General features: G+C 45.4%; 1 protein-coding gene and 1 long non-coding RNA gene across 3 annotated transcripts in view; one reads left to right on the top strand and one right to left on the bottom strand.

Annotated features, from left to right (window-relative positions):
- nsfa (N-ethylmaleimide-sensitive factor a) overlaps positions 1–24,863 on the bottom strand; it is a 63,815-nt gene extending 38,952 nt beyond the window's left edge. For both annotated transcript variants that reach the window (XM_029159365.3, XM_055510677.1), the window contains exon 1: positions 24,704–24,863. In XM_029159365.3, the coding sequence (XP_029015198.1) occupies positions 24,704–24,715 (12 nt within the window). In that variant the 5' untranslated portion in view covers positions 24,716–24,863. The remainder of the gene's footprint in view (positions 1–24,703) is intronic.
- Positions 1,195–2,551, top strand: LOC129604440 (uncharacterized). Its single transcript, XR_008695291.1, has 2 exons — positions 1,195–1,558; positions 2,167–2,551. It is a non-coding gene; the product is annotated as an uncharacterized LOC129604440 (long non-coding RNA).
- Positions 24,864–26,114: the final 1,251 nt, after the last annotated feature.

Consider the following 26,114-nt stretch of genomic DNA (forward strand, 5'->3'; position numbering starts at 1 on the left):
TATTACCGAAAATTATAATCAACCGAGGGCCACTACCAGAGTAGGGAAATGGTAAAACAAACTAAACTGAGATCCACTGCCAAGCAGGAGTAAACAAACTAAACAGGAATACACTTCTGAGCAGGAGTATCTACAAAAACAAAATAACAAAACTGAGCATCACTTCTCTGAGCAGGTCAAAGATAACTGTGAGCAAGCAAAACTTCAAACACTAAAGAACTGGGCTCTTCGCCTATCTACAAAAACTCTAATGCAACAAATGAAAATAACAGAGCTGCACACAAACTAACTCACACGTAACCAACCATGGTACAAGAAGCCAGAGATTGAGGTCAGACAGGTACAAACACAAGGTCCACCATGAAACACATTGACAACTGGAGGAGTCTCCATCCTCCACTTAAATAGTCCTCCAGTTAATGAAGCTCCCGGAAGGAGTGCCCCCAAGAGACCAGCTGCGCAGTGCCACCCTCTGAGGTTGGGAGGAGACTCACAACACTTCTAGTCATTTCATCGCCTCCTTGGATCGCCAAGCAGTGTTCCCTGGTCACCCAGCACTCTCCTGCCTTCAGCTGCAACGATATGCGCTGCCTCCTCTGTTGCCGGCCACCTTGACTCTCGTCATGTAGTCTGGCATCGGTCTGGAGGACGTCGTAGCTCCCGGGGGGTCGTTAGAGGCGTCTTGTTCAGACACCGGCCTCCTAGAACTTCAGATTCACTTCTGGGCACTAAAGGTGCCATTACGGCCCAGCGACTGCTGGGCAGAGACTTTCCACAAGAGTTTGGACTTTGTTTTGTTTCTCCCTTATGGGATGGACTTACCTCAAGGACTCAGGTTGGTGTGTACGAGGTTGTAGCCAGTGAGCTACACCTATGTTACGTTAAAGAGAGGAGAGGCTGTGAGAGAACGCAAGACTCTGCGAGCACGAGAAATTCAACAACGCGGCGCAACACTGGTAGTAAACAACAGGGCGACAAACTATCCGCCAATTTAAATAAATAAATAACTACCTCATTTTACGGAAAATAATCAACCATCTTACCATTCTGGATAACACCGAAGAAAGTTTCGAGTACACAGCTTCGAGCGTCTGGTAATAGGGAAAAAGGATACTGCTCCAAAAAAGAGGTCCAGTCCTTCACCTGAGTCACCTGGAGCTAGCTCGGCGGACAAAAACATCACGGACATCCTGGGGCCCGTTTCAAGAAGGAGGTTTAACAAACTCTGAGTTAAAACGAAACTCTGAGTTGATTTACTCTGAGTTTGCAAACCTGGAGTTTTCGGTTCCAGAACAGCTGAAAAGAGTTGGTTTAAGCAACTCTGAGTTGTCTGACTCAGAGTTAAGCGCGTGCACCGCAACGATACGAAGCCCTGATCAATGGAGTGAAGCTATTACGAGTCACCATGGCAACAGGACAACAAAAGACGTCTGGAAATGGATATGATACCTCAAGCATATAACGACTACGAGCCTATATTCCGTAGAAAAAGCAACACGGCTGCAGCGGCAAAAGAGAAAGAATTAGCTTGGAAGAAAATAGCTGCTCGAGTCAATGCGTAAGTTTACATTTTAATCATACAGTGTTCAGTGTAACTAAATACTAAATAATTTTAGTATTGTTGTTATTTATGTATTGTATGTATGTATGTATTTCACTCGTAAAGTAAGGACTTGTAAAGTAATTTTTCACTCATCTAAGGAGTTACTTCAGTAATTGCATAAAATACCGACGTTTGTATGAATTAAAAGTGCAGTGTTATGTCTATGCATTTTTAAAATTCCTGTTGTGGTGGATGTGGGATTTGTAAAGTAATGATAATTCAATAATCCAATACGTTTTATGGAGAGCAATTATTACATTAATCTAATTAGATATTACTTTTTAAAAGTTACCCAAAACACGTAATAATATAAGAATTTAATTTCAGTTTTTACGTAGGCGCAATCCTGCAGGCATAAAAGAACGTGGCTAAAAATTAAATATAAAAACATAATTCAAACAGGTATAAGGCACCATCATATCATGGGTGTAGACTACCTGACTACTTCCTGACAACATTTGACATATTAAATAACTAAATAGCATGCAGAGTATAGCAGTGCAGCAGCATTTTCAACATGGCTATAATGTTTTTACACAGTTAAACATTTGACTTCTACTCAGCCAACAGAAAGAAGGCAGAGACTAGAACAACTGGTGGAGGACCTGCACCTCCACCACTGACACATGCAGAGGAGAAGGCACTCAGCCTGAACACTGGAAAGCAGGGGCTGAAGGAATTCATCAGAACTCGTCACTCCCCGGGATACAAGTGCATGTGTAAAATGTAAGAGGTCTACCTATATATTTGATTTTTTACATAGGCTACTTTTGATATATCCATTTCTTACTCTGGGTTGGGTTCTTTGTTGGTCTTAACATATTCTGATGGTAATATATGAATCCTCCTGTCACAACAGAAGCCCAGGATGTTGTAAGTATACTACTAAATAAAGCTTAAATTATGATAAGCAGTATTATAAAGTGTAATATTAATACAGTTTATACACAGCACATGATTTCTGATGTTTGTGTTGCGTAGCCTAAATGATGTAACTTGATCTCCAAATATACAAGTATAAATTATTATCTCCCCTCTGCCCCAGAGTGTGGAAGAACAGCAGGAGGCTGCACAGATGCACACAGTTCAGGTATGTTCAATAAACACCAGAGTTCAATTCTGTAAGAGTAATGAGGAACTATGTCTTGTAACTATAAATCTTCTGTATTTTAAGTTACCGGTTACAGAGTTGTATAAACTAAATCTCAAGGAAATATCACACTTGTACCACAAGATTGAAAAGACAGATCTAGAAATTGAAATTCCCAAACACAAGCTGGAGATGAGTGTATAGTTAAAGGTGAATTGTATGAATTATTGGAAGAATCATAAAATCTAACAATTGCCTTTGTATTTGTAGGAAATGAAGAAAACCAAATAAATTATGATTTGCATTTATTCAGTTTCTTTTATTGGTGGTGGTGATGGTTTAGTAAAACATTACGGCAAATCACATCTCTGACTGTCCATCCACTCTGCAGATTACCATGATGGAAGGAGTCTCCTCAGGGTCTTGTATTTTTAGGGCAGGGTGTTATTCCTCTCTAATAATTGCAATATTGTGGAGAACAACACATGCCACATTAATGTCACAGGCCTCTCAGGTGTTTCCCTGAGGTGACGTAGGCACTGAAGAAGTGCTTTCAACAGGCCTATGGTCATTTCCACCCGGGCTCTTGTTCTGCAGGGCCACATTAAAGCGCTGCTGGGGGCCTGCTTCAGGTTCTGGGTGAGGGGTCAGTAGTGTGGGCTGGCATTAACCCCTATCTCCAGCAGAAAGCTGTCAATCTCTCCTAGAAGATAGTTCACATTACTTTAGTGCTGCATAGAAGTGCTCCTGTGAGTGTGAGTGCATGCATTGAAACAAGTGTATAGGACATACATGTACTTACCACAGTGCAGCCTGTTACTTAGGGTTGACTCACTATATATTCATGAGTTCACGTTTATGATATGTGCAGCATCACATATGATCTTGGTGATGTAAACAATGTAATGTCAGTTACAGTGACCATTAGAAAGAGTAGTCAGTGAACCTGCACATTTATCAGTTTATTTCAGGTCACAGCAAGATATTATTAAATGATCATAATTTTTCAGATTAGCCTCAATTAAACGCATTAATTACCACATACCTGCAATCCTGTGAAACTCCTGTTTAATGGCTTTAAGGAGTTTGTGTCAAGGAAAGCGCTTGAGGTCGAACTTTTCTACTTACAGTGGCTTTACTAATGTGCTCAGCATCTCCAATGTTATAAAGAAAACTACCGTTTGCAAAAAAAAAGAACGTAACGCAACACAAAGAATCTGCTCGAATGTAAAAGCACGGCCACGATGGGTGATGTGTTTGAGGTATGGGTTTATAAGCTTATTAATGTATGTATGGAGTCTCAAGAAAAACGGTACCGCTGAAATAAATATGCACGGCGATATGACAGAAAATTAACTCGTGCCGTTAAAATCCTCTCGCGGCGTAAATTCAATGCCGCGTGAATTAATATAGCGTCCTCATCTACAGGATCCTCTAGAAACGGACATTTTGGTCTCTGCGTGAAGGAAACAGGTGAAATCTATGAATGCACTGAAAGATCAAACGAGGTATTTTAACACTGTTCACTTTAAAAAGGGGCGGAGACCGAAGGAAACTCTGGGTTTCCCGAATAAAACCTGCTCGCGACCAGGTTGGGTTTACAGAGTAAGTTGCCATAGTAACTGACTCTGAGTTTCGATTATCTCGCTTCTTGAAACGGGCTTAAACTTACCCCGCTTTACGGGTTTAAGTAACCCCGCTTTCTGAAACCGAAAACTCTGAGTTTTCCTCATTTCGGGGTTAACAAACTCAGAGTTTCCACAAAACCACCTTCTTGAAACGGGCCCCTGGAGTCCATCGAGAAAAAAATAACAAGCTTCGACACGCGTCTGGCGCTAGTGGAACTCCTCCACAAAGAGTTTATGGCCCTCCGCGACTCCCTGAAATTTAGCCAGCAGAAGGTGGTTTCTCTCGCCACCGAGAACGAGGCCCTGAAGGGAACGGTGCAGTCCCTGACGGAGGATGTGGCTCAGCTAGCGGCCGAAAATAAAAAAATAAAAGAAGGCATCATTGATCTGCAGGCCCGCAGCATGAGGGACAACACGGTGTTCTCTGGGATTCCAGAACAGGCGGAGGAAAACACGGAAACCACCGCTAAAAACTTCCTTAAACAAAAGATGAAGATTCCAGTGGAAGTTGTCGACAAGATGGCGTTTCACCATTCCCACCCACTCGGAGGAAGACGACCGGATGGCCTGCGCCCTCGACCCATCGTTGCCAAGTTTCATGACTTTAAGCAGAAGGAACTGGTTAAGACAGCTGAAGGGAACCAACTACAGCGTCAACGACCAGTTCCCCAAGGAGATCCTCGACCGCCGCCGCCAAATGTTCGTCATCCATAAAAAGTTCATGGCAGAAGGCTGCAGGGCTGTCATCAGCGTCGACTAACTGTACGTCAACGGAGAGCTCTACCGGGACCGGGAAGCAACTCCGTGGCGCTACTAGCAGGTGGTATGTAAAAAAATGGTTTAATATAAAAGGTTTGTTAAAAAATAATAGATGCAATGCAACTATGTGTTATAACTTTACATCCAGTATTCAAACTCGTTCCCTCGCAGATGTTTCCTGTAAATGTTTATTGTCATTCTAATGTCACTCACTCACTCACTTTGCAAAGTGCTCACCATACGTAATCACTCACTTTCCTTTCACTTTAATTTTCCTTCCCTTTACTCTTTTTCCTTCACCTACTTTCACTCCACACTGTTTACATCCTTCTTTTCTCTATTGTTCTCCCACGTAGTCAGCCAGCTATGTAGCCCTCCAGCAGCCACACACAAACATCTACTGCACAGGGGAAACACATGCACATACATAGATAACACACAACTCAGAATACACAGGTATTTAAGGTTAGCCACACACCTAAAGTCTGTCACACTACATACACACAAGACTAGTGATCCACAGCAGTCAGGTAAGATATGACACCACTGAAGATTGTCACTTGGAATGTACGTGGAATCAATAAGAAGGAGAAACGATTTAAAATATTTAACCATTTGAAAACCCTACAAGCAGACATTGTTTTACTACAGGAAACTCATATTCCCAAAATTATAAATTACACTCTGGCATCAGCAGAGTTCCCACATGCTTACTTAGCCGGTTACAATTCTAAACAAAGAGGGGTCACCATCCTGATAAATAAAAAGATTAACTTTACTCATAACGATACCATTGTAGATCCAGAAGGGAGATATATAATCATTAATATCTTGATAGAAAACATTGAATATTGCATAGCTAATGTGTATGGCCCTAATGTTGACGACCCCTCTTTCCTCACAGCTTCTTCACATCACTGTCTGCTCACTCTGGTTCCAAACTTATAGTAGGAGGGGACTTTAATTTAGTATTTAACCCAGAGTTGGACAGGCTAAGCAAAGCTGTGAGCAACAGGAACTGGCAATCAGTACAGACCTTAAAGCAGTACATGGATGACTTCGGTCTCTGTGACACATGGCGTTCTCTTCATCCTACATCCAGGGAATATACCTTTTTCTCGCCAGTTCAACACTCTCACTCCCATATAGATTATATTTTAGTAAATAACTCAGTCTTACAAGATGTCTCTGACACCAATATTCACTCTATCACAATCAGTGATCATGCACCAATGTCCGTTTTGTTGATTAAGGCAGTCACAGCCAAAACCAGGATTTGGAGGTTTAATACATCATTACTCAATGATCAAGACTTCATCAGTTATGTCAGGAGAGAATGGACAACCTTTATAGAAATCAACGATACACCATCAACATACATCAGCCTGATGACAGCCTGCTGTCATCCCACCGATGCACATCCAGGGAAGGGACATTGAGAGAGTGGACTCTTACAAGTACCTGGGAGTGTATCTGAACAATAAACTGGACTGGACTCATAACACGGATGCACTGTACAGGAAGGGTCAGAGCAGACTCTACCTGCTGAGGAGACTGCGGTCTTTTGGAGTGAAGGGGCCACTCCTGAAGACCTTCTATGACTCTGTGGTGGCATCAGCCATCCTGTACGGTGTGGTCTGCTGGGGCAGCAGCATCACAGCGAGGGACAGGAAGAGACTGGACAGGATCATCAGAAAGTCCAGCTCTGTCCTGGGCTGCACTCTGGACACGGTGCAGGAGGTGGGTGAGAGAAGGGTCCTGGCTAAACTGACATCCATCATGGACCAGGTCTCTCACCCACTGGAGGACTCACTGTCTGCTCTGGAGAGCAGCTTCAGTAGCAGACTGATCCACCCTCGCTCTGTGAAGGAGAGATATCATAGATCCTTCCTACCTGCTGCTGTCAGACTGTACAATCAGAACTGTTGACCACATCCCACCACAGTCACTCACCCACTGCATCAGTGGTTTATATAGCAACCTGCTCAGCACAATATTTGTGTAAACCTGTGAACAATCATGTATGTTGTTACCGGTACAAATCTTATACCCATTACTGTGCAATAACCCTGCAATGACCTCATACTCACTCTAACTGTACTGTACTGCTTTGTACTGTGCCAACACAAACTGTTCTGTACCTGTATTCTTGCTCATCTGTACTGCTGTTGTGAGAGGTAATTTCCCCACTGCGGGACTATTAAAGGTTTTCTTATTCTTCTTATTCTTATCTTACCCTGTGTTCTTTGGGAGACTGGGAAGGCAGTTATGTGCGGTAGAATTATTTCATATTCATCGCACAAGAAAAGAAAGGACATGTTACTTGAATTAGAATTAGAGCAAAAAATAAAATCTCTAGAGATTAAATATGCTGCCTCTCCAACCAATGATAGAATCCTAGAAGACCTAAGGAATCTAAAGCTGAAATTAAATAATATAATTGATTGCAAAACTCAGTTTCAGATAGATCAATTACGCTCTGAGAACTTTGACCATGCTAACAAATGTGGTAATTTTTTAGTCAACCAATTAAAAAATAATAAAGAGAAACAAATCATCCATTCAATAACTAATAAGGAAGGCAACATTACTCGTGATCCCCATGAAATAAATAATACCTTTAAAAACTTTTACCAAGCGTTATATACGTCCCAAATAGATCCATCCACCTCAGCCATAGAGGAGTTTCTCAATAAACCAGAACTGCCAAAGCTAAAGGAAGAACAATCCACAACTCTAGACTCAATGTTATCTTTGGCAGAACTACATAAAGCTCTGCAGGAGATGCCCAATAAAAAAGCTCCAGGACCAGATGGATTCCCAACTGAATTTTATAAAGAGTTCTGGTCCATGCTGGCACCCAGCTTTTACAAAATGGTAGCTGAAATTAAACAACAGCATTCATTACCCACAAATATGAATTTTGCCTTCATAAGCCTGCTCCAAAAACCAGGAAAAGACCCTACACTCCCATCAAGTTATAGACCAATTTCACTAATAAATGTAGATCTAAAAATAGTGTGTAAAGCACTTGCTAGAAGATTAGAAAAAAATCACTCCATATATAATTCACTCTGACCAAACAGGCTTCATTAAAGGTAGACAGTCAACAAACAATATGAACAGATTAATCAACTTAATTGATTATGTCACCACCCATAAACTAGAGTCAGCCATCGTCTCCTTAGATGCAGAAAAAGCTTTCAATAGAGTAAACTGGAAGTTTCTTTTAGCCACTCTGCACAAATTCGGCATTGGGAAATCATTCATAGACTGGATCCAAATATTATACAGCTCAGCAAACGCCGCAGTCAGAACAAACAACCAGATATCACCAAGGTTTAATCTGCATAGAGGGACAAGACAGGGCTGCCCACTTTCCCCATCACTATTTGCAATATTTATTGAACCTCTAGCCGCAGCAATAAGACAGCATGAAGGAATTACTGGAATATCGACCAAATCAGTAAATCATAAAATAAGTTTATATGCTGACGATGTGTTACTGTTTCTCCTGTAGCCACAGACGTCTCTTCCTACAACTATCAGGCTCATAGATTAATTCTCAGGACTTTCAGAATACTCTTAACTGGACCAAATCTATAGTGCTACTGTACCACTTAACCTTAAGGTGACTAACATCTCTTCTACCACACTCCATTCGGGGAACATTAAATACTTGGGCATTGAATTATCGCCTAGGGTATTACAGCTTATTGATCTAAACTACAATCCATTATTCAAACAAATAGAAGCCAACCTCAAAAGATGGCAGTCCTTACCCATTTCACTTATGGGAAGAATTGCCACCATAAAAATGATGATCCTGCCAAAAATTAATTACATATTCTCACTGATTCCAACTCAGCAAGCCTAGGTGTGGTTTAAGACATTAGACTCCTACATCTCACAGTTTTTGTTGAAAACCAAGCCACCACAAATTAGTTTAAAAACTCTTCAAAAATCCAGACGCTGCGGCGGCCTAGAACTACCTAACTTCCACCACTATTTTCTTGCCAATAGACTGAACCATGTCTACAAATGGATAAAACCCATGCCAGCAGACTCCTCCTGGATAGACATTGAACAAACATTTTGTGGAAATATTAAAGTTGCAGATCTGCCCTTTATCAGCACCAAAATTAAACATCATAGTTGTTACTAGAGCATTAGCATAAAAGCATCTCTGATAGCCTGGTGGGATTTTCTTAAGATTAATGGGTCTTCGCTTACTCTTTGCCAAAACACACCTCTCTGGAACAATCCAGACATCATACAAAACAAAAAGGCAATACACTTTCCAACTTGGCATTCGAAAGGGATAACACATCTGAAACATGTTTTCACAAGATACAAGTTTACCTCTTTGGCAGAAATGAAATGAAATCACTAGTGCCAATTTCTTAGAATACCAACAACTAAAGTCAATACTTAATGCAAAAAGTAAGAATACTGCCATCCACATGCAACCACCACCAGTAATAGAGCGATTTATTGATATATCAGGGAAAAGGACAGTATCCAAAATCTATATCTTAATTTCCAATGTAGACCAGACAGTGAGCCTTCCCATCTCTAAATGGGAAGCTGATCTCAATATCACCACTAATTACACGTTCTGGAATAACATATGTTCTAATTTATTCAGAATGACAAAAAATACAAATTTACAACTAATACAATACAAAATTCTTCATAGAACTCACTATACAGGACAAAGGATGTTCCAAATGGGTCTCACAAACTCAAATATTTGCCCTCACTGTACAGATAACACAGCAGATAGATTCCTACATGCATTCTGGTCATGTTCACCTGTGCAGCAATTTTGGCAAAGAGTATGTGAACACCTGTCAACCCAGTTAAGCTGTCCAATCCCAGCAGCCCCTGCACTTTGTCTTCTAGGAGATCTAAGTGGGCTTGATCTAGAGACAAACTCATCACACACACACTCCTTTCTGTCCTCTGTGTCACAAAGAAGATCATCCTTATGAACTTTGGAAAACTAAAAAAAAATTAAGCATTACTCAGTACCTGAACAGCTTGTTAGATTATACCACCTTGGACACATTGTCTGCTTCATCAAATCAATGACCAAAAACTATACTCTGATTGATTCCATTTCTAGGTAAGGATGCGTGGGGCTCAGGTGCTGCATCATGTCTGACACAGTGGTGGGGGGGTGACTGGTGGTTGGGGGTGCCTGCCTACCTAAGGAACCAGGACAACTGGACTGGTGGACTCTGGGCTGGCCGCGTGGGTCCCCTGCGGCAGGGGTATGGTGGCTGATGAGACCGGTGGTCCTGTGCCGGAGTAGGGCCATTTTGAGGGTTGGCGTGTGCCTGTCTCCGGGGAGCGGAGGCGGGCCATCCTGCCGGTGTGCGGGGGGCGGACCTGGGGGTGGAGACCTGGGACCTGGGTGACCTGCGAGGGTGCCTGCCTGTGCCCGGAGGGGTGTCTCTCCCCTGGGGCGCTGCCCCTGCTCGGGTGGGGCGCTGCCTGCCCTAGCGGTCCGACGTCCTCTGGAGACTGCTCGGGCCTGTTGCGGTGAGGATGGCTCTGGCTGTGCTGTGTGTGGCGCCTGGGCAGTACTACTGCGGTCCCTGGGTCTCGGCTGTCTCTTCCTGGCTGAGGGTTGTGGGGGGCAGTGGGATGGGTAGCAGAGCCAGTCGGGAACCTGGCTTTGCCGACCCTGGTGCTCTGCTTCCTACTACATTTCTCCACATTCGTCCACTTAGGTCTGCAAGGGGCGTCCTGCTGATGGAGGGACCAGGGCTACCGGGATGTGGTTCCGTCCCTCCCAAGTGGGATGCTCTGCAGTTTTAATTGCATTAGTCATACACACTCGTCCAGGAATCCGGGGGCTCCTTCTGGGGGGGCCAGTGGACGGAGCCTTCACATTGATGGCTTTGTCTGCTGGACCCCTCGGAGAATTGACAATCTCTCAAAGTTCCTCATACTTAGCCACATACACATACATTTAGGGCCGGGGGTGGGCTCTTTCACTGGGGCCTGGGGCTGAGGCCAGTTGTGGCCTCGCCCACTGGCCCTGGTGGAGAGATCACCACCCAGTTTTAACTGCAAAAAGACATTTTGGGTTAGGGGGGGGCAATGTCCAGGGGACACACCGTCAGCCAGCGGTCGTGCTCCTGGAGGTGTCACCCACCTCCAGTGCACTTTAGTTCCAGACACTCACGTCCAAGCTGGGTTGCAGGGTTCTGGGGTGCCTTTTCCGCTGCCCTCTGCTTCCCCCGGGTTGGGGGGGTTGGGCGGGGCTCAGGAGGAGCTGCGGTCCCTGCCTGGGGCCACATGGACGGCAGGTCGAAGACCTACCCTCCCCACGAATGTGACCAAGCGAATTGTGTGGGTGCGAGAATGTATCTGAGAGTGCATTGGTTCACGTATGATTGTCTAGTTTGTTGTGAGAGAGTTTATGGTGTGTGTGTGTGTGTGTGTTGATGTGACGTTTGGGTGGGTGTATGCGTCTGTGTTTGTGTGAGTTTGTATGTGTGTGTCAGTTGGAGTGTGGGGGGTCCGGTTTTCCGCCCCAGGGTACAATGATCGTCTGCCTGGGTGGTCTCTTTTCTGCTGACCCCCACCAATTGCTGGCCTTATGCTGCAGGGGATGAGGGCGGGCCGATGGGGTAGGCCCCGCTCTGCTCGTGTAGGGGTGGCAGACTGGGGGTGGGACCCACTCTGGGTGCGGGGGCATCTTCTAGCGGGCTCCCTACAGACCGTGGGTCCTCGGGCTCTACTCTTTCAGGCCGACCCTCCCACTGGGGGGAGTGTTTGCCCCGGGTTCTCATGGGGCGGACACGTTGACCCACGGTGGCCCACTCTGACCTCGGGTGCTGTCTCTGTGGCTGCTGCAGCTCTGCCTGGGGGGCTCTGTTTGGGGGGCTTGGGTCGCAACACCTGCCCTCCTGGAACTGAAGGTGTGTGGGCTCCCTGGTTGCTAGGATTCTTTCCTCTGCTTGTTGGATGGGCGTAGTGGCCGAGCCCCTCACATCACCCTGGCTTCCACAAGTGGCATTGTTCATGCACCAACGTCTGCCTCACCCTTTGGGTGAATAATATTAAGCTACAGCCTTACTAACGTTGTAGTGGGACACTTTCCAAATCCAACTGTAAGTATTACTGATACTTACAGTATCAGTATCAGCAAGCTGATAAAAATCAGGGTGCTAGTCTCGTTTTACCCACCAGGTGGCGCAAAGATGTGAGGTCAGACTGTATTTCCGACTGTATTTCTATCTGTGTCTGCACATTAAGCACAAAAAACGATGTCATGGTATTCTTTCATTTAATGTAGAGTAGTTCAATTTTAAATATTATAGATTATTATGCGTCTTTGCTCGCTAGTTAACACTACCGCTAGCTAGTGTTTGTTGTCAATTCCCGAAGCTGCTGATGTTTTTACACAGTTCCCAGGCCAGCCGAGAGACACAGTCCCTCCTCCAGCCAATCCAATAGAATAATATAAGTATAATAACATAAAATAGGAATCTATATTTATTCATCAATCTGTGTTATAAATGTATTTTATGTGTATATCTGTACTCGTCTTCTCAAACAAAACAAACTGGATTTTCGTTTTGTTTCGTCTTCTCTTGATATGAGCGACAAACGGAATTCAAGTGTTGTTTTTCAACACTAGGCACAGAGTTGGATTTAAAGCTGATTTTTCGTTTTGAGAAAAAAGCAGAGAACGAAAAACTAAGTCATTCTCTTGTTATAGCAGCGTTTAAGTTTAACCAAACTCTTAAAATTTACTCAGACCGCAATGACCCATAGTTTGCTCGGACGAAACGTGAGAGCTCAAATGACAGATGATGTGTCCAGATAGAGCTTGACCAGAAATGTATGCTTGTTAAATGCAGGCAACAAGAGAATTGGGGAAGTGGCGTCACGGTCTGAAGCAGACAGTGATGTGACGTTCCAACGATGGTGCTGAGGAGCCACTTATTCATAGGCAGATGACTTGGATTAAATTGTCAATGCGCGGTAGTGTTTGTTGTCAATTGCTGATGTCGCTGCTGTCTTTATACAGTATGTCCTCGTGTTTAAGTACTGTGTCGGGTCCGTGTACGTTCTAACAGTTTGATTTCCCCCTCCAGATGTCACGATCTGGGTCTTGGGTCTAGTTGTTTCCTGTTTTATTTTGGTAGTCTCCTGGTTTCTGTTCCTGTTTTAGCTTCACTCCCGGTTTACGTCTTGTCACAGCTGTCCTGGTCATTACCCACACCTGCACTTTATCAGTAATTAAGTCACTTTGTATTTAGCCACCACCTGTTGCCAAGGTCCCTTGCCAGATCGTTGTTCGTGTGTCGTCGTGCTTTCCCAGTTTCATTGTTCCTGCCGTGTCTTCGTGTTTCCTGGTTTTTTTGATGCTCGACCTTGTTACTACTGCCTGTTGCCGACCATTGCCTGCCTGACCACGATTCTACGCCTGATGTTTGGTATCGTACTCACCTCTCGTATCTGATCTGCGCCTGCTCCTGACTACGTCTCTGCCTGATCCCATTTAACCTGTTCGACCTCCTGTGTATGACCCTGCCTGGATTTGACTCTGCTTACTGGAATAAACCACACTCTTTAACGCCAGAAAATCGTGTATCGCGCTGTGCACGTGGGTCCTCTTCCGAACGAGCCCTGACAGAACGATCTGGCCAAACTTGGACCCAGCCAGCACTCAGCCGTCGCCCAGGTCAGTGACTGTTTTTGTTTCTTGTTTTTTTTTTGGCGGCGAGTCTCATTCACCTGCGAGGGAGTATGGAGTTCACCTGCGCCGAGCTACCCAGTGACCTACGTGCTTATTTTAAAATCATCGCGGAGGATTACCGACGGGCGATTAACCCGGAGAACCAGCGCAGCGCCGTGGAGGTGGCGATATTGACGCTGGAGGACGATGACAGCGCGTTAGAGCGCCCCAGTGTTCGTCGCCTCTATGAGCGGCTGTGCGCGAGGTACGATGAGTTAAGCGACGCGCTCCGCACCACGCCGGCGCCGGTCGCACCGCCGATGGTTTCGGTTTCCTCCTCCCAGCCCCGTCGGACCGTCGTGTCTGCACCAACCTGCCCAGCTCCATGGTTGTTCCGCTGGGAGGATTTCCTGCACTCACGCGGTCCCCCGTCTCCAGCCCAGCCGCGCGCTGTTCAGTCTCCAGTGCAGCCGCGCGCTGTTCAGTCTCCAGTTCAGCCGCGCGCTGTTCAGTCTCCAGTTCAGCCACGCGCTGTTCAGTCTCCAGTTCAGCCGCACGCTGTTCAGTCTCCAGTTCAGCCGCGCGCTGTTCAGTCTCCAGTTCAGCCGCGCGCTGTTCAGTCTCCAGTTCAGCCGCGCACTGTTCAGTCTCCAGTTTCAGTCGTGTTTTGCCCAGTCTCCAGCTCAGTCGTGTTTTGCCCAGTCCCCAGTTCAGCCGTGTGTTGCCCAGTCCCCAGTTCAGCCGTGTGTTGCCCAGTCCCCAGTTCAGCCGTGTGTTGCCCAGTCCCTAGTTCAGCCGTGTGTTGCCCAGTCCCCAGTTCAGCCATGCTCCGCTCAGGCTCCAGTCGCCGATCAGCCTCGCCATGCTCAGGCTCCAGTCGCCGTTCAGCCTCGCCACGCTCAGGTTCCAGCCCCAGTCCAGTCGAGCCCAGTCCAGTCGAGCCCAGTCCAGTCGAGCCCAGTCCAGTCGAGCCCAGTCCAGGTTTCAGCCCAGTCGAGCCCAGTCCAGGTTTCAGTCCAGTCGAGCCCAGTCCAGGTTTCAGTCCAGTCGAGCCCAGTCCAGTCGAGCCTAGTCCGGTCGAGCCCAGTCCAGTCGAGCCCAGTCCGGTCGAGCCCAGTCCAGGTCTCAGTCCGGTCGAGCCCAGTCCAGGTCTCAGTCCGGTCGAGCCCAGTCCAGTTCTCAGCCCGGTCGAGCCCGCTCCAGTCGAGCCCAGTCCGGGCTCTAGCCCCGCTCCAGTCGAGCCCAGTCCAGTCGAGCCCAGTCCAGTCGAGCCCAGTCCAGTCGAGCCCAGCACAGTCGAGCCCAGCACAGTCGAGCCCAGTCCCAGCACAGTCGAGCCCAGTCCCAGCACAGTCGAGCCCTGTCCCAGTACAGTCCAGTCACGCTCCTGTCCCGGTTCAGTCCAGTCACGCTCCTGTCCCGGTTCAGTCCAGTCACGCGCAGGTCTTGTCCCAGTCAGAGGACACCACCTGTCGAACGGGTGCTAGGCACACCCGATCAGGCCCGACGTCTGCTCCGTCGAGCTCGGCGGTTGCAAGCAGCCAAACCGGCTCCGGAGTAGACGCCGTATCAGTCGCTGCCGGCTCCAGTGGGGAGCCTGAGGGCAGCGCCGCCGGCTCTAGTGAAGTTCCCGTTCCTTTCGGCCAAGTAGATGCCGTTCCTGTCGGCCAAGTAGATGCCGTTCCTGTCGGCCAAGTAGATGCCGTTCCTGTCGGCCAAGTAGATGCCGTTCCTGTCGGCCAAGTAGATGCCGTTCCTGTCGGCCAAGTAGATGCCGTTCCTGTCGGCCAAGTAGATGCCGTTCCAGTTCCTGTCGGCCAAGTAGATGCCGTTCCAGTTCCTGTCGGCCATGTAGATGCCGTTCCTGTTCCTGTCGGCCATGTAGAGGCCGTTCCTGTTCCTGTAGGCCATGTAGAGGCCGTTCCTGTTCCTGTAGGCCATGTAGAGGTCGTTCCTGTTCCTGTAGGCCATGTAGAGGTCGTTCCTGTTCCTGTAGGCCATGTAGAGGTCGTTCCTGTTCCTGTAGGCCATGTAGAGGTCGTTCCTGTTCCTGTAGGCCATGTAGAGGTCGTTACCGTCCCTGGTCCGGTTCCCGTCGGCCCTGTAGCGGCCGTTCCCGTTCCTGTCACCCTCGGAGCCGCAGCGCCCGCCGGCCTCCAGGAGGAGGCGGCGCCTGCTGCAGCTCCTGCGGACCTCCAGGAGGAGGCGGCGCCTGCTGCAGCTCCTGCGGACCTCCAGGAGGAGGCGGCGCCTGCTGCAGCTCCTGCGGACCTCCAGGAGGAGGTCGCGCCAGCTGCAGCTCCTGCGGACCTCCAGGAGGGGGTCGCGCCAGCGGCAGCTCCTGCGGACCTCCAGGAGGGGGTCGCGCCAGCGGCAGCTCCTGCGGACCTCCAGGAGGGGGTCGCGCCCGTCGCAGTCCCGGCGGACCTCCAGGAGGGGGTCGCGCCAGCCGCAGTCCCGGCGGACCTCCAGGAGGGGGTCGCGCCCGTCGCAGTCCCGGCGGACCTCCAGGAGGGGGTCGTTCCCGTCATTGTTCCTGCCGACCTCCAGGAGGGGGTCGTTCCCGTCGCGGCTCCGGCCGCACCTGCATCGGTTCCTGGCGGCCCGGCTCCAGCCGCACCTGCATCGGTTCCTGCCTCGTCTCCACGTCTGTCGTCGTCTCTGGTTCCTGCCTCGTCTCGGTCTCTGCTGCCGGACGGGTGGCCTCGCCCTCGGCGCCTCCTGCTGCCTGGATGGCGCTGCCTCCTGCGGCGACGTCCACCTCGACCCCTCGGTCTCCAGGATCAGTGTCCGCCTGGAGGACATCGCCGTTCGGGGGGGTCCCCGTGGACGCTGGCCCAGCCCAAGGGCGCTGGGGGTGCCCCCCTGCCTCAGCGGCGGTTGAGCAGGATCTCGCCGCGTCCCCACCCTCCGTGAGGGACTCCCTGGACTCTGTGTTTTACCTGGTCGTGGACTTTGTTTTTGTCTTGTGGACATTCATGTTGGGTTCTCTTGATCATGGGACCAGTTTTTGTTTTGTTTTTTCTGGTTTGAGGCCCGTCCTTGTTTTGGGTTTTTGGTGGGTTCTCGGGTCTGTGTTCGGGCGTGGGTTTTGTTTGATGGGGGTTCCCGTTTTGCCCTCCCCCGGTCCGCCCTCCGCCCGCCCTGTCTGTGTTCTGTGCGGGTTGTTTTTGGTTCTGTCCCTCCGCCAGTCCTCCCTCCGCCCGCCCTGCTCGGGTTTGGTTTTTTTTTGGTTTTTTGGTCGTCTGGAATCCGCCCTTGGGAGGGGGGTACTGTCACGATCTGGGTCTTGGGTCTAGTTGTTTCCTGTTTTATTTTGGTAGTCTCCTGGTTTCTGTTCCTGTTTTAGCTTCACTCCCGGTTTACGTCTTGTCACAGCTGTCCTGGTCATTACCCACACCTGCACTTTATCAGTAATTAAGTCACTTTGTATTTAGCCACCACCTGTTGCCAAGGTCCCTTGCCAGATCGTTGTTCGTGTGTCGTCGTGCTTTCCCAGTTTCATTGTTCCTGCCGTGTCTTCGTGTTTCCTGGTTTTTTTGATGCTCGACCTTGTTACTACTGCCTGTTGCCGACCATTGCCTGCCTGACCACGATTCTACGCCTGATGTTTGGTATCGTACTCACCTCTCGTATCTGATCTGCGCCTGCTCCTGACTACGTCTCTGCCTGATCCCATTTAACCTGTTCGACCTCCTGTGTATGACCCTGCCTGGATTTGACTCTGCTTACTGGAATAAACCACACTCTTTAACGCCAGAAAATCGTGTATCGTGCTGTGCATGTGGGTCCTCTTCCGAACGAGCCCTGACACCAGAAAAGAGTCGTTTTAGAACGTTTTAAATCCAGATGACCTGTTAATTCGTCTGGACACGCCGGTAACACAGCATGTGGTTGTTTGGGTTGGCTGTCATTGCAAAGTCAGGACCACAGCTCCCAGTAAGTCCAGTAACTTCGTATTGTAACGAGAAACCCCCACCCCACTACCACACACGCTGTAAGGTTTGCATGTTCGCATGTTAGACGCCAGACGCGCGGTGTAAGAAAGTGAGACTCTTATTTTGAAACACAGTACAACGACGACAGGAAGCCGGTGCTCAAGGGCAATTTAAATAATGGATTTATACATCAACATCAGCTGAAATCAAGTCGTTTTCTAGTTAAATTGTGCAGAAGATAAAATACAAAGAACATCCGCTTCCTCGTTTCTCTCGAAAAACAGAATTTAATCACAGCACCGTGTTAAAAATGAATAAACAAGCTGGAAACAGTGTTTTCAAAACTAGACCCGGAATTGGATTTGAAGCTGTTTCCTGTTTTCTCGTTTTGAGGAAAAAATTGGAAAACGGGTAAACGTTTTCTCAGCTTTTATTCTGAGGGAGAAATCAAACAGTTGGAACATACACGGACCGTTTTCCCGTTTAAAAAAGGACAAACGACATTTATTCAAAGCAGTCTGTTAAATAGGATAAACGAGCTGAAAACTGTGTTTTCAAAACAAGATAAATAAATGGATTTAAAGCCGTTTCCCGTTTTCTCGTTTTGGGGAAAAACGAGTCGACTGTCGACTGTACACTACAGTAGTAGTAGTCCATCATGTAAAAATACAATATTCATATGATGTGTTTTGAGTGTACTACTAATTAAAAAACATCTGGCTTCTGAAAGCAATGGTCTTTTTCTTATAATCCTGAGATAAAAACCTTTCACTTCACTGCTTTTAAACGCCATTATTATGGACATTCACATAAAATCTGTAAGAGGATTTTATTTAATATAAATAAATACATTGGATTAAATCTTTCTCTATGGCGCGTCAGAACGTCAGGACTCAGCAGATCAACAACGCATTAATGCAGCACCTTGTTTGTTTTACATGTGCTTATTACTTACGATAAATGTTAACGTTTTTTACTGAATGATAACGAAAATAACTCCTGCTCTGCAGCATAAACCACTTTGACCACTTTTAAGGTGGTCACGTTAAACAGTCAAAACAGTAAGACATAGTCAATGTGTCCTTTAAACGGAAGCTCCAACATTATACTTTACCGTAATGACATTTACCACAATATCTGCAAAAAAACAAACTATTATTACACAGGCAACACAGTGGATTTGGAACTCGCTCTGCGTCATAAACATGGCGTCTGATGTTGATTCAGTCAATTCGCTCAGCTGCACCTAGTCTGTGGAACGCTCTACCAAAGCACACGAGAACGCCACAGACTGTGGAGCTTTCAAAGTCGGCAAAATCCAGAGTCACTGGATTTATTTGCGACATCTGATTCTCCCGCAGGAATAATATCATAATAAAATCGAACACTGTACGTGGGAGCGCGCACTCGGTTTGTCTAAGCATTGTTATAGGAAAAATTGTTTCTTCCCTATTCTATGCAGTTATTATATGATTTATGACTTATGTTCTGCAATTAATAGCTTATGTTTTGTCTTACTGTATGTATTTGACATTTCACCTAGATTGTTCAATGGTTGTCTCTGCCTGATAGACTCTCTGTCTGTTGAGACTTGGTGCTCCTTTCTCACAGATAGTTGGACGTCAGCAATGCAGGTGTGAGAATGTAAACATTTTCACACACACGGCGACAGGGAGGAGATGGTGCATGGGCTACAAAGGCGTTCAACCGTAGTCGGACAGAGAGGTTACAAGGCAGAAGCAACTTAAGGATCGTGTGCTCTTTGCATCACACCTTCATGGTGTGTGCACTGATCTCCCCAGCTGGTTTTTGGTTTGTTGATGTGCACGATCAACATCCATGTTTTTTATTTGCTTTCCCCATTATTTTTATTTTCCTTAATTTTTATAATAAATCTCACAAAAGACAACTCTCTCATCTGCCTCTTTATGGGAAATTTCCACCACAGCATACAATACAGCTGCTTATTTCGGTTTTGAACTGCCATAACTTGGAAATACTACTATACTAAATACTATAATTGTCTGCTAAATAATACAGGCAGGCAGCCCCATTAATCATTTGTTATTATCTTGTATGGCAAAATATAAAAATGTTCAGTAATTACAACTTCTGCTTCCACCGAGATTCGAACCCGGGACAAAAAACTGACACATCAAGGCTGTTAAACAATAACTAACCATTACACCACGGAGGCATTGATACATAATTCTACATGGGCCTACATAACATGAGTATAGGACAGCGTCATAGGGGCCGGTGTGGGGGCTGATCGCCACCTACAGGCCAAAAAGACATAACACAGCTACAACGCGCTAAAAACCAAGTGATACCGCGCTGCAAATGAAAGCTGATTGCCGTAAAGGCTGACACCTTTAAGTGCTACCACTGTATTGCATGTATTGTATTGTATGTATTTCTGTATGTCCCACTTCCTATGTACCAGTTCTAGTTCTATTGGTGACCTTGCCTTGTCTTGCCTGCTCCCTTGATTCTGGTTTTGGACCCTGATTGGATCACCGATTGCCTGATCCCTGTTTGTGCCGCTGCTATCATCTATGTAAACCTGTGTACCGGCCCTTGTCTGCCTGACCATGAGCCTTATTAAATCCTTTCAACTCCGAGCCTTGTCCGCACTGTGCACTTGGGTCCTACACCACACCGCATTCCTGAAAACGTGACTCATACTTTTCACCTCCAACCTCGGCAGCACAGTCTGCAACCTTCAAAATTAGGCGTTGAAGCAGTAAAAAAACATTGTCAGCGGCAGCTCAAGTCACGTCACGTGTTTCATCATAGAAGTTTGAATCTTATGTTTTCTTATCTAATTATCTGATCAAATGTGTACCACATATGTGGGAATTGGTTATTATACAGTCAAACTGACCAGACTGTCCATTAAAGCACCTACTCAACAAAAAGCCTCCAATAAAACTAGTCAAAAGATGTTCTTTAATGTTGTCAAGCTACAGTCACAGTAAGAGTAGTAGACAGGATATTTGTGTTCGAGGACATAACTACCTGTCTGAAAAACAAGTTTTTGTATTTTTTGTTTGGACTAAACAGACATACAATAGAAATTACATTTTACCCATTAACACACACATGTAGAATACATGTATGGTGTAATTCTTGACCTGTTCTAATGTTTACATGCTTACTGTAAGTCCTGAGCTGCTTCTCTCTAATCCAACAGCTTTATAAAGCCCAGATGGCTGGTGAACCCCACCGCTGAGTCTGTCCACTCCATTTGACTTTAAGTGGTGTCTCTGTTTAGTAGAGGACTGAAAACTGGGTGTTTACTTCAGGGCACAGGGCAAAAGCAAAATCCCTATGAGAATTGTGAAGTCGGGAATGCGTTTAACACAGCAGATCAATAATTCATTAACGTCTCCCTAAACTGCTCAGTTTAAGATGGACACACCAATCAACCAGGTGCAGTTCAAGCCTAAAGCAAAGCTGCATTACATCTGCTTCTTAGGTGGACTAACGTGACAAAAGAAAAATTCAATTTTTCCTCCATCATCTATCCATCCATCCATCCATTCATCCATTCATTTTCTACCGCTTATTCCCATGCGGGTCGCGGGTGGTGCTGTCTTTGAGTGAGAGGCGGGTACACCCTGAACAGGTCGCCAGTCCATCGCAGGGCATTTTCATCACTAAAATTATTTTTCATACATGTAGGATCAGAAGCAGAAAGTCAGTGCCATTAAAAAGAGAAACAACAACACACAGGCTCAAATCTCTAATCTATATAAAGATGTTAATTTATTGCGTAAAAAATCCCTACAAGTAACTGAGCCGCAAAACCAGAAACTGTACAAATAAGCAAGAGTAATCAGCAGGAACTGACCCACAGGTTAGACAGGTCTAGACTCATGGGCTGTGTGGATGTCATCCCTAATTTTGTAATTGACTTTCCAGGTTCTGGGACAATGATTGTACAGCAACAAACCCTATTGTGTTTAGAAAAGACTGTGACTTCTGAGAATAATGTTGAGTCACTGTGGTGTCAGTCTGTGCTAATGTCAGAACTGTCCTGGACTACGTATGTTCTGCTGCCAAGCAACAGAACATTCTGCTGGGAAAGTCACGTAAAAATAAAAAAAAATAAAAAATAAGGGTAAAAATAAGGTGCTTGCATTCACACCAGTGGACATATTTGACTCATGCCGGAGGACTAAGAGGATTCTCCATGTACACACAGAAATATGTATCCTCACTTAGGGAAATGTGATGAATTATTTAAATCTTCTCTACTTCATAATGCAGAACTCACTTCAGCCCTATATCAGTGTGGTGCCCGGTTTCCTTTTTCATGTGTGAATCTGGAATGGATGTGTTATTTCTCCTACTCTGGAATACTAGCAATGGCACCTGCACGGGCCATTTCATTCATGACCAATAGAAGAACACAATGAAGCAGGTTTTGTGTTTATTTCAAAAAATATGTCCTTCTCATACACAGTATACAATAAATAGTTTGTATTATAAATATGTCTGAGCAAAAAATTAAACTATTTTTGTATACATCAATAATAACATTTTATTTTAATGACACAATTATGGTATTAAATAGTTTTACACAGTTATCTTGTTTAAATTAATGAATATTTTCATTTATCAGAGAGCAAATTTATTTTTAAAAGTGGAATCTATGCCGACATTTGTCTGGTACCTTATATTGGACAATATTTAATCAATCACTTAACTAATTAGTCTGATTATTTGTAGATTTGCTATGTTTTTCACTTACCACATTGTCATGCATTTTTCTTTATTCAGCCAGTTAGTATTGATTTTTAATTACAAACTATGCACATCTGGCTAACTAGCTTCCTAACTATAGTTGTTTGTTACATTAAATCCTGGAATAATTAATTTATCACTGAACAGGTCATAAAATATTATCTGCTCAAAGTACACTGACTACTGAATGGCTTTATTAAATCTGGCTTTTGTGATCCAGTCACAGCTTAAGCTCAACCATGTAAATATATGGAATCAATAAAACAGACTTCCTAACCAGAATCTGTCTGCACCAATACTGTGAGAAATAATAGTCCAAAATTACTGGACAGAGAAGATGTCGTGCAGGTTTCATTCACAGTAAGATACAATTACAACTATGTATACTGTGTATATTGATATTTATGAATTTGGTGAGGACCAAATCACATGTCACTCTGCTGCACCTTGTCATAAAATGTCAATGGTAATTGTAGGCTGAGGACAGTAGGATTAATGTAACTGAAGATTGATGATTTGTGTTAGCTGTGTGTTTTAGTCAGAGAAAATCAGTTTGCTTTTGCCTGAGGTCAAACTCTACAAGCACACACCTGAACTCACTGTAGTTGGAACATACAGTCTTATCTCTATAGGATGCACATTTAGCAAGTATTTGTGCAATAGCATAGAGTTTCATGATTTAGACTTACATGACTTTATTTTATTTCTGTGCAAACTGGGCATTGTCACTATGGTACCGGAATGTGTGCTGTGTGAGGTAAATAGAAACAAAAGCTCAGGGTTGATATATTTATAAACTCAACATTACATAAGCATTACACAAATCCAATTCCTGATAGAAACGCTGAAAAAATAACAAATAACAACATGCTGTCATTCAGTGTAGTATTGACTGACTCCCTTAGGGCTGTGTCTCATCCACAAATCAAACAGTGGTGATACTGATGCCGGTTTGGTTAGTGGACTGTCTGGATTCTGCAGTAAAGATGGGCTCAGTGTACTGGCAGGTTAGCGTGTCTCTTCAGCTCAATGCAAGCTGCAGTTTGTTTCCTCAGCAGAATTGTGTGGTTACTGACAGTGTTTTCTCGGGTTTCGGTCATTATTAAACATTGGGTGTCACTTTTTTGAAGCATACTTTGACACAATGGGATGTTCTCATTGCAAGATGCTACAGCTGTTAGCTATGTGTATCGTGACTGTGCATAGTGCCTGCAGATATCTTATGATGTCACCCTGAAAAAGTATTTGTAATAATCCTAAACATAATAATGAATAAATGGAGCAGTTATTTTAGGTTGACACATAATAACTATAAAGGGTCCAAAGATTAAACAAAAATTGATAGTTATTGTTTTCCTATGCAAATGATATCATTTTACTGACTCCAGGTTAGCTGCTTTCACATAAATTTTGAGTTACACCCAGTGTGTCTGTTGCATTGTTTTAACTGTGACATATTTAAAAGAAAAAAACTAAATCTAAAGCAATGTTCACATGTCCATCCTCACTGCAAAATTAATCCACATCTGCATCGCTGTTCTCTCAGAGCTTTGATAAAAGGGGCCGCAGTATAAAGGCAGGTTTGGTACCGGAAATCATCAGGCATCATCCTACATGGCATCTGTACGACCTTGTAGATTGTAGCTAACACCGACATGAATGCGCTCACACTCCACCATTCAGACATCCGCTCTGATCTGGTCCCGGCAAGCAGCACTCACCAACGCAAAAACACTGCAGACTGGCGACGAGGGCAGCGGCTACACCGAACCCTGGTGTTTTGATCAGCATGCTGACACGCTTAACGAGGGCTGGCCGTAACACCGTACCGATCACCTCGGGGATCCCATACCAAAACATCGTCAGCGTTATTTCGGATGGCCAATTAGTAAATTTCGGTGGAATTCGCGTCGGCTCAAGGGCAAGCAGAAACCAGGATTAACCCAGCGACAGCGGAGGAAACGGTTAGCAGGCTGAGGACTCGGATGCGGTCGCTATTATGCAATGCTAGCGGAAATGATTCCGTATTGGCACATGCCAGGGACAGAGGGCTGCAACACAATAGGGAATAAACAACAAATTCCGCATTCATTCGGGCGCCAGGTGGTTGCAAAGAATGCAATGTAAAGGGTCGCCCGAAATTTTGCGCCCTGTATTTTTTTTCTCGTTTTCTAAATGGAATAACGCGTTAGTTAGATTTCGCTATCCGAATTAAAGCATATATGTTCTTACCCGGGCCGCCATCTTCACGGTTGGGCTAGATCAGGGATGCAGCTCGGGTCAATGATGAGGACAGCGCGGACAGTGAGCGGAAAAGATCGGCAGCAGACGGGTTTATAAGCTGCAGCGCACCGGACCCTGATTGGCTGATTCAAGCGGAAACGTGCTGACGGGGCGGCCACCATTATTATCTCGCGTGTGGATGAGGAGGGTCATTCGTGTACATCTCTTTCCGCATTTTCTGCTCAATCGTGAGGAACACCCATGTTACCGCCTCTATGCGAAGATGCTTGAATTACAGGTAACGTGAGAAAGTTGGCGCGTCTGCTCTGCTGTGCTTTTTTAACGAGAATCGGTGTGTGTCCACTGAACCTATTTTCTCAAAATATATTCAAATCTATTTTATTTCTGCTTCCACCTACCATCTCACTTTAATATAGCAGATTTCATTGTTGTTAGCATCCGATAGTTGGCATCAAGTTTGCTCCTTCAGCACCATGGACAGCGCCACCACTGCACAAACAGTTTGTTGAGTCAACAACTGTTCAATAACTGAAAACAAAAAAAAAGCAATAAACCTAATCTATGTAGCCACAGGAGGTGCAAGCCAGTGACTCCTGTGCTAAATAGAGAGGGACAGGACAGACATTAAACTTGCCAAAAACAATCATGCGAATTGCCCATAGGAATTTTATACTGGATCAGTCATGCCCCAAAGACCACTACCAATGCTGTTAACCTACAGGGTGCAGGTGGAAATAGGACTACTGTTTGTTGAAGAAGGAGAGGAGGCAGAAGGTTTTGTGGAAGAGAAGAGGAAAGTCAGGAGCATAGATTGGGACTACGGGACTCTTAATGTTGGCACAATGCCAGAGAAAGGCAGAGAGCTGGCAGCCATGAGGCAGAGAAGGAAGGTAGATGTACTGTGTACAGGAGATGAGGTGAAAGGGAAGCAAAGGACGTAGTATTGGAGAAGGATACAAACTTTTCTACCATGGTGTGGATAGGAAGAGAAACGGGGTAGGAGTGATCCTGAAGTGGGAGTTCAGTTCAGTTCAGTTCAATTAAAGTTCAATTAAATTCAATTTTATTCATATAGCGCCAAATCACAACAAAATTATCTCAGTTTGTGAACAAAGAACCTATTAAACTTGTCTACCACGTCCTCCATTCTATTAACCGATGTATCATGATCCACAAAATATTGAGGGTATTTGTATTTAATATATTCCAAGTGCCTCTCATGTTATTTTTATTATCCTCTAATAAATTGGAGTAATATTGTTTCTTACATCTCATTATCTCAGTTAATTTGTTCTTATAAGTCTTACAGTATATTTTTCTTCCGCCTTCTTTGATCTGCACTTTATGTCTTCCTTATATAATGCATTCTTCTTTTTACATGCATTCTGTAGTCCTTTAC

The sequence above is a fragment of the Betta splendens genome, chromosome 8, assembly GCF_900634795.4.
Source record: "Betta splendens chromosome 8, fBetSpl5.4, whole genome shotgun sequence".
Classification (NCBI taxonomy): domain Eukaryota; kingdom Metazoa; phylum Chordata; class Actinopteri; order Anabantiformes; family Osphronemidae; genus Betta; species Betta splendens.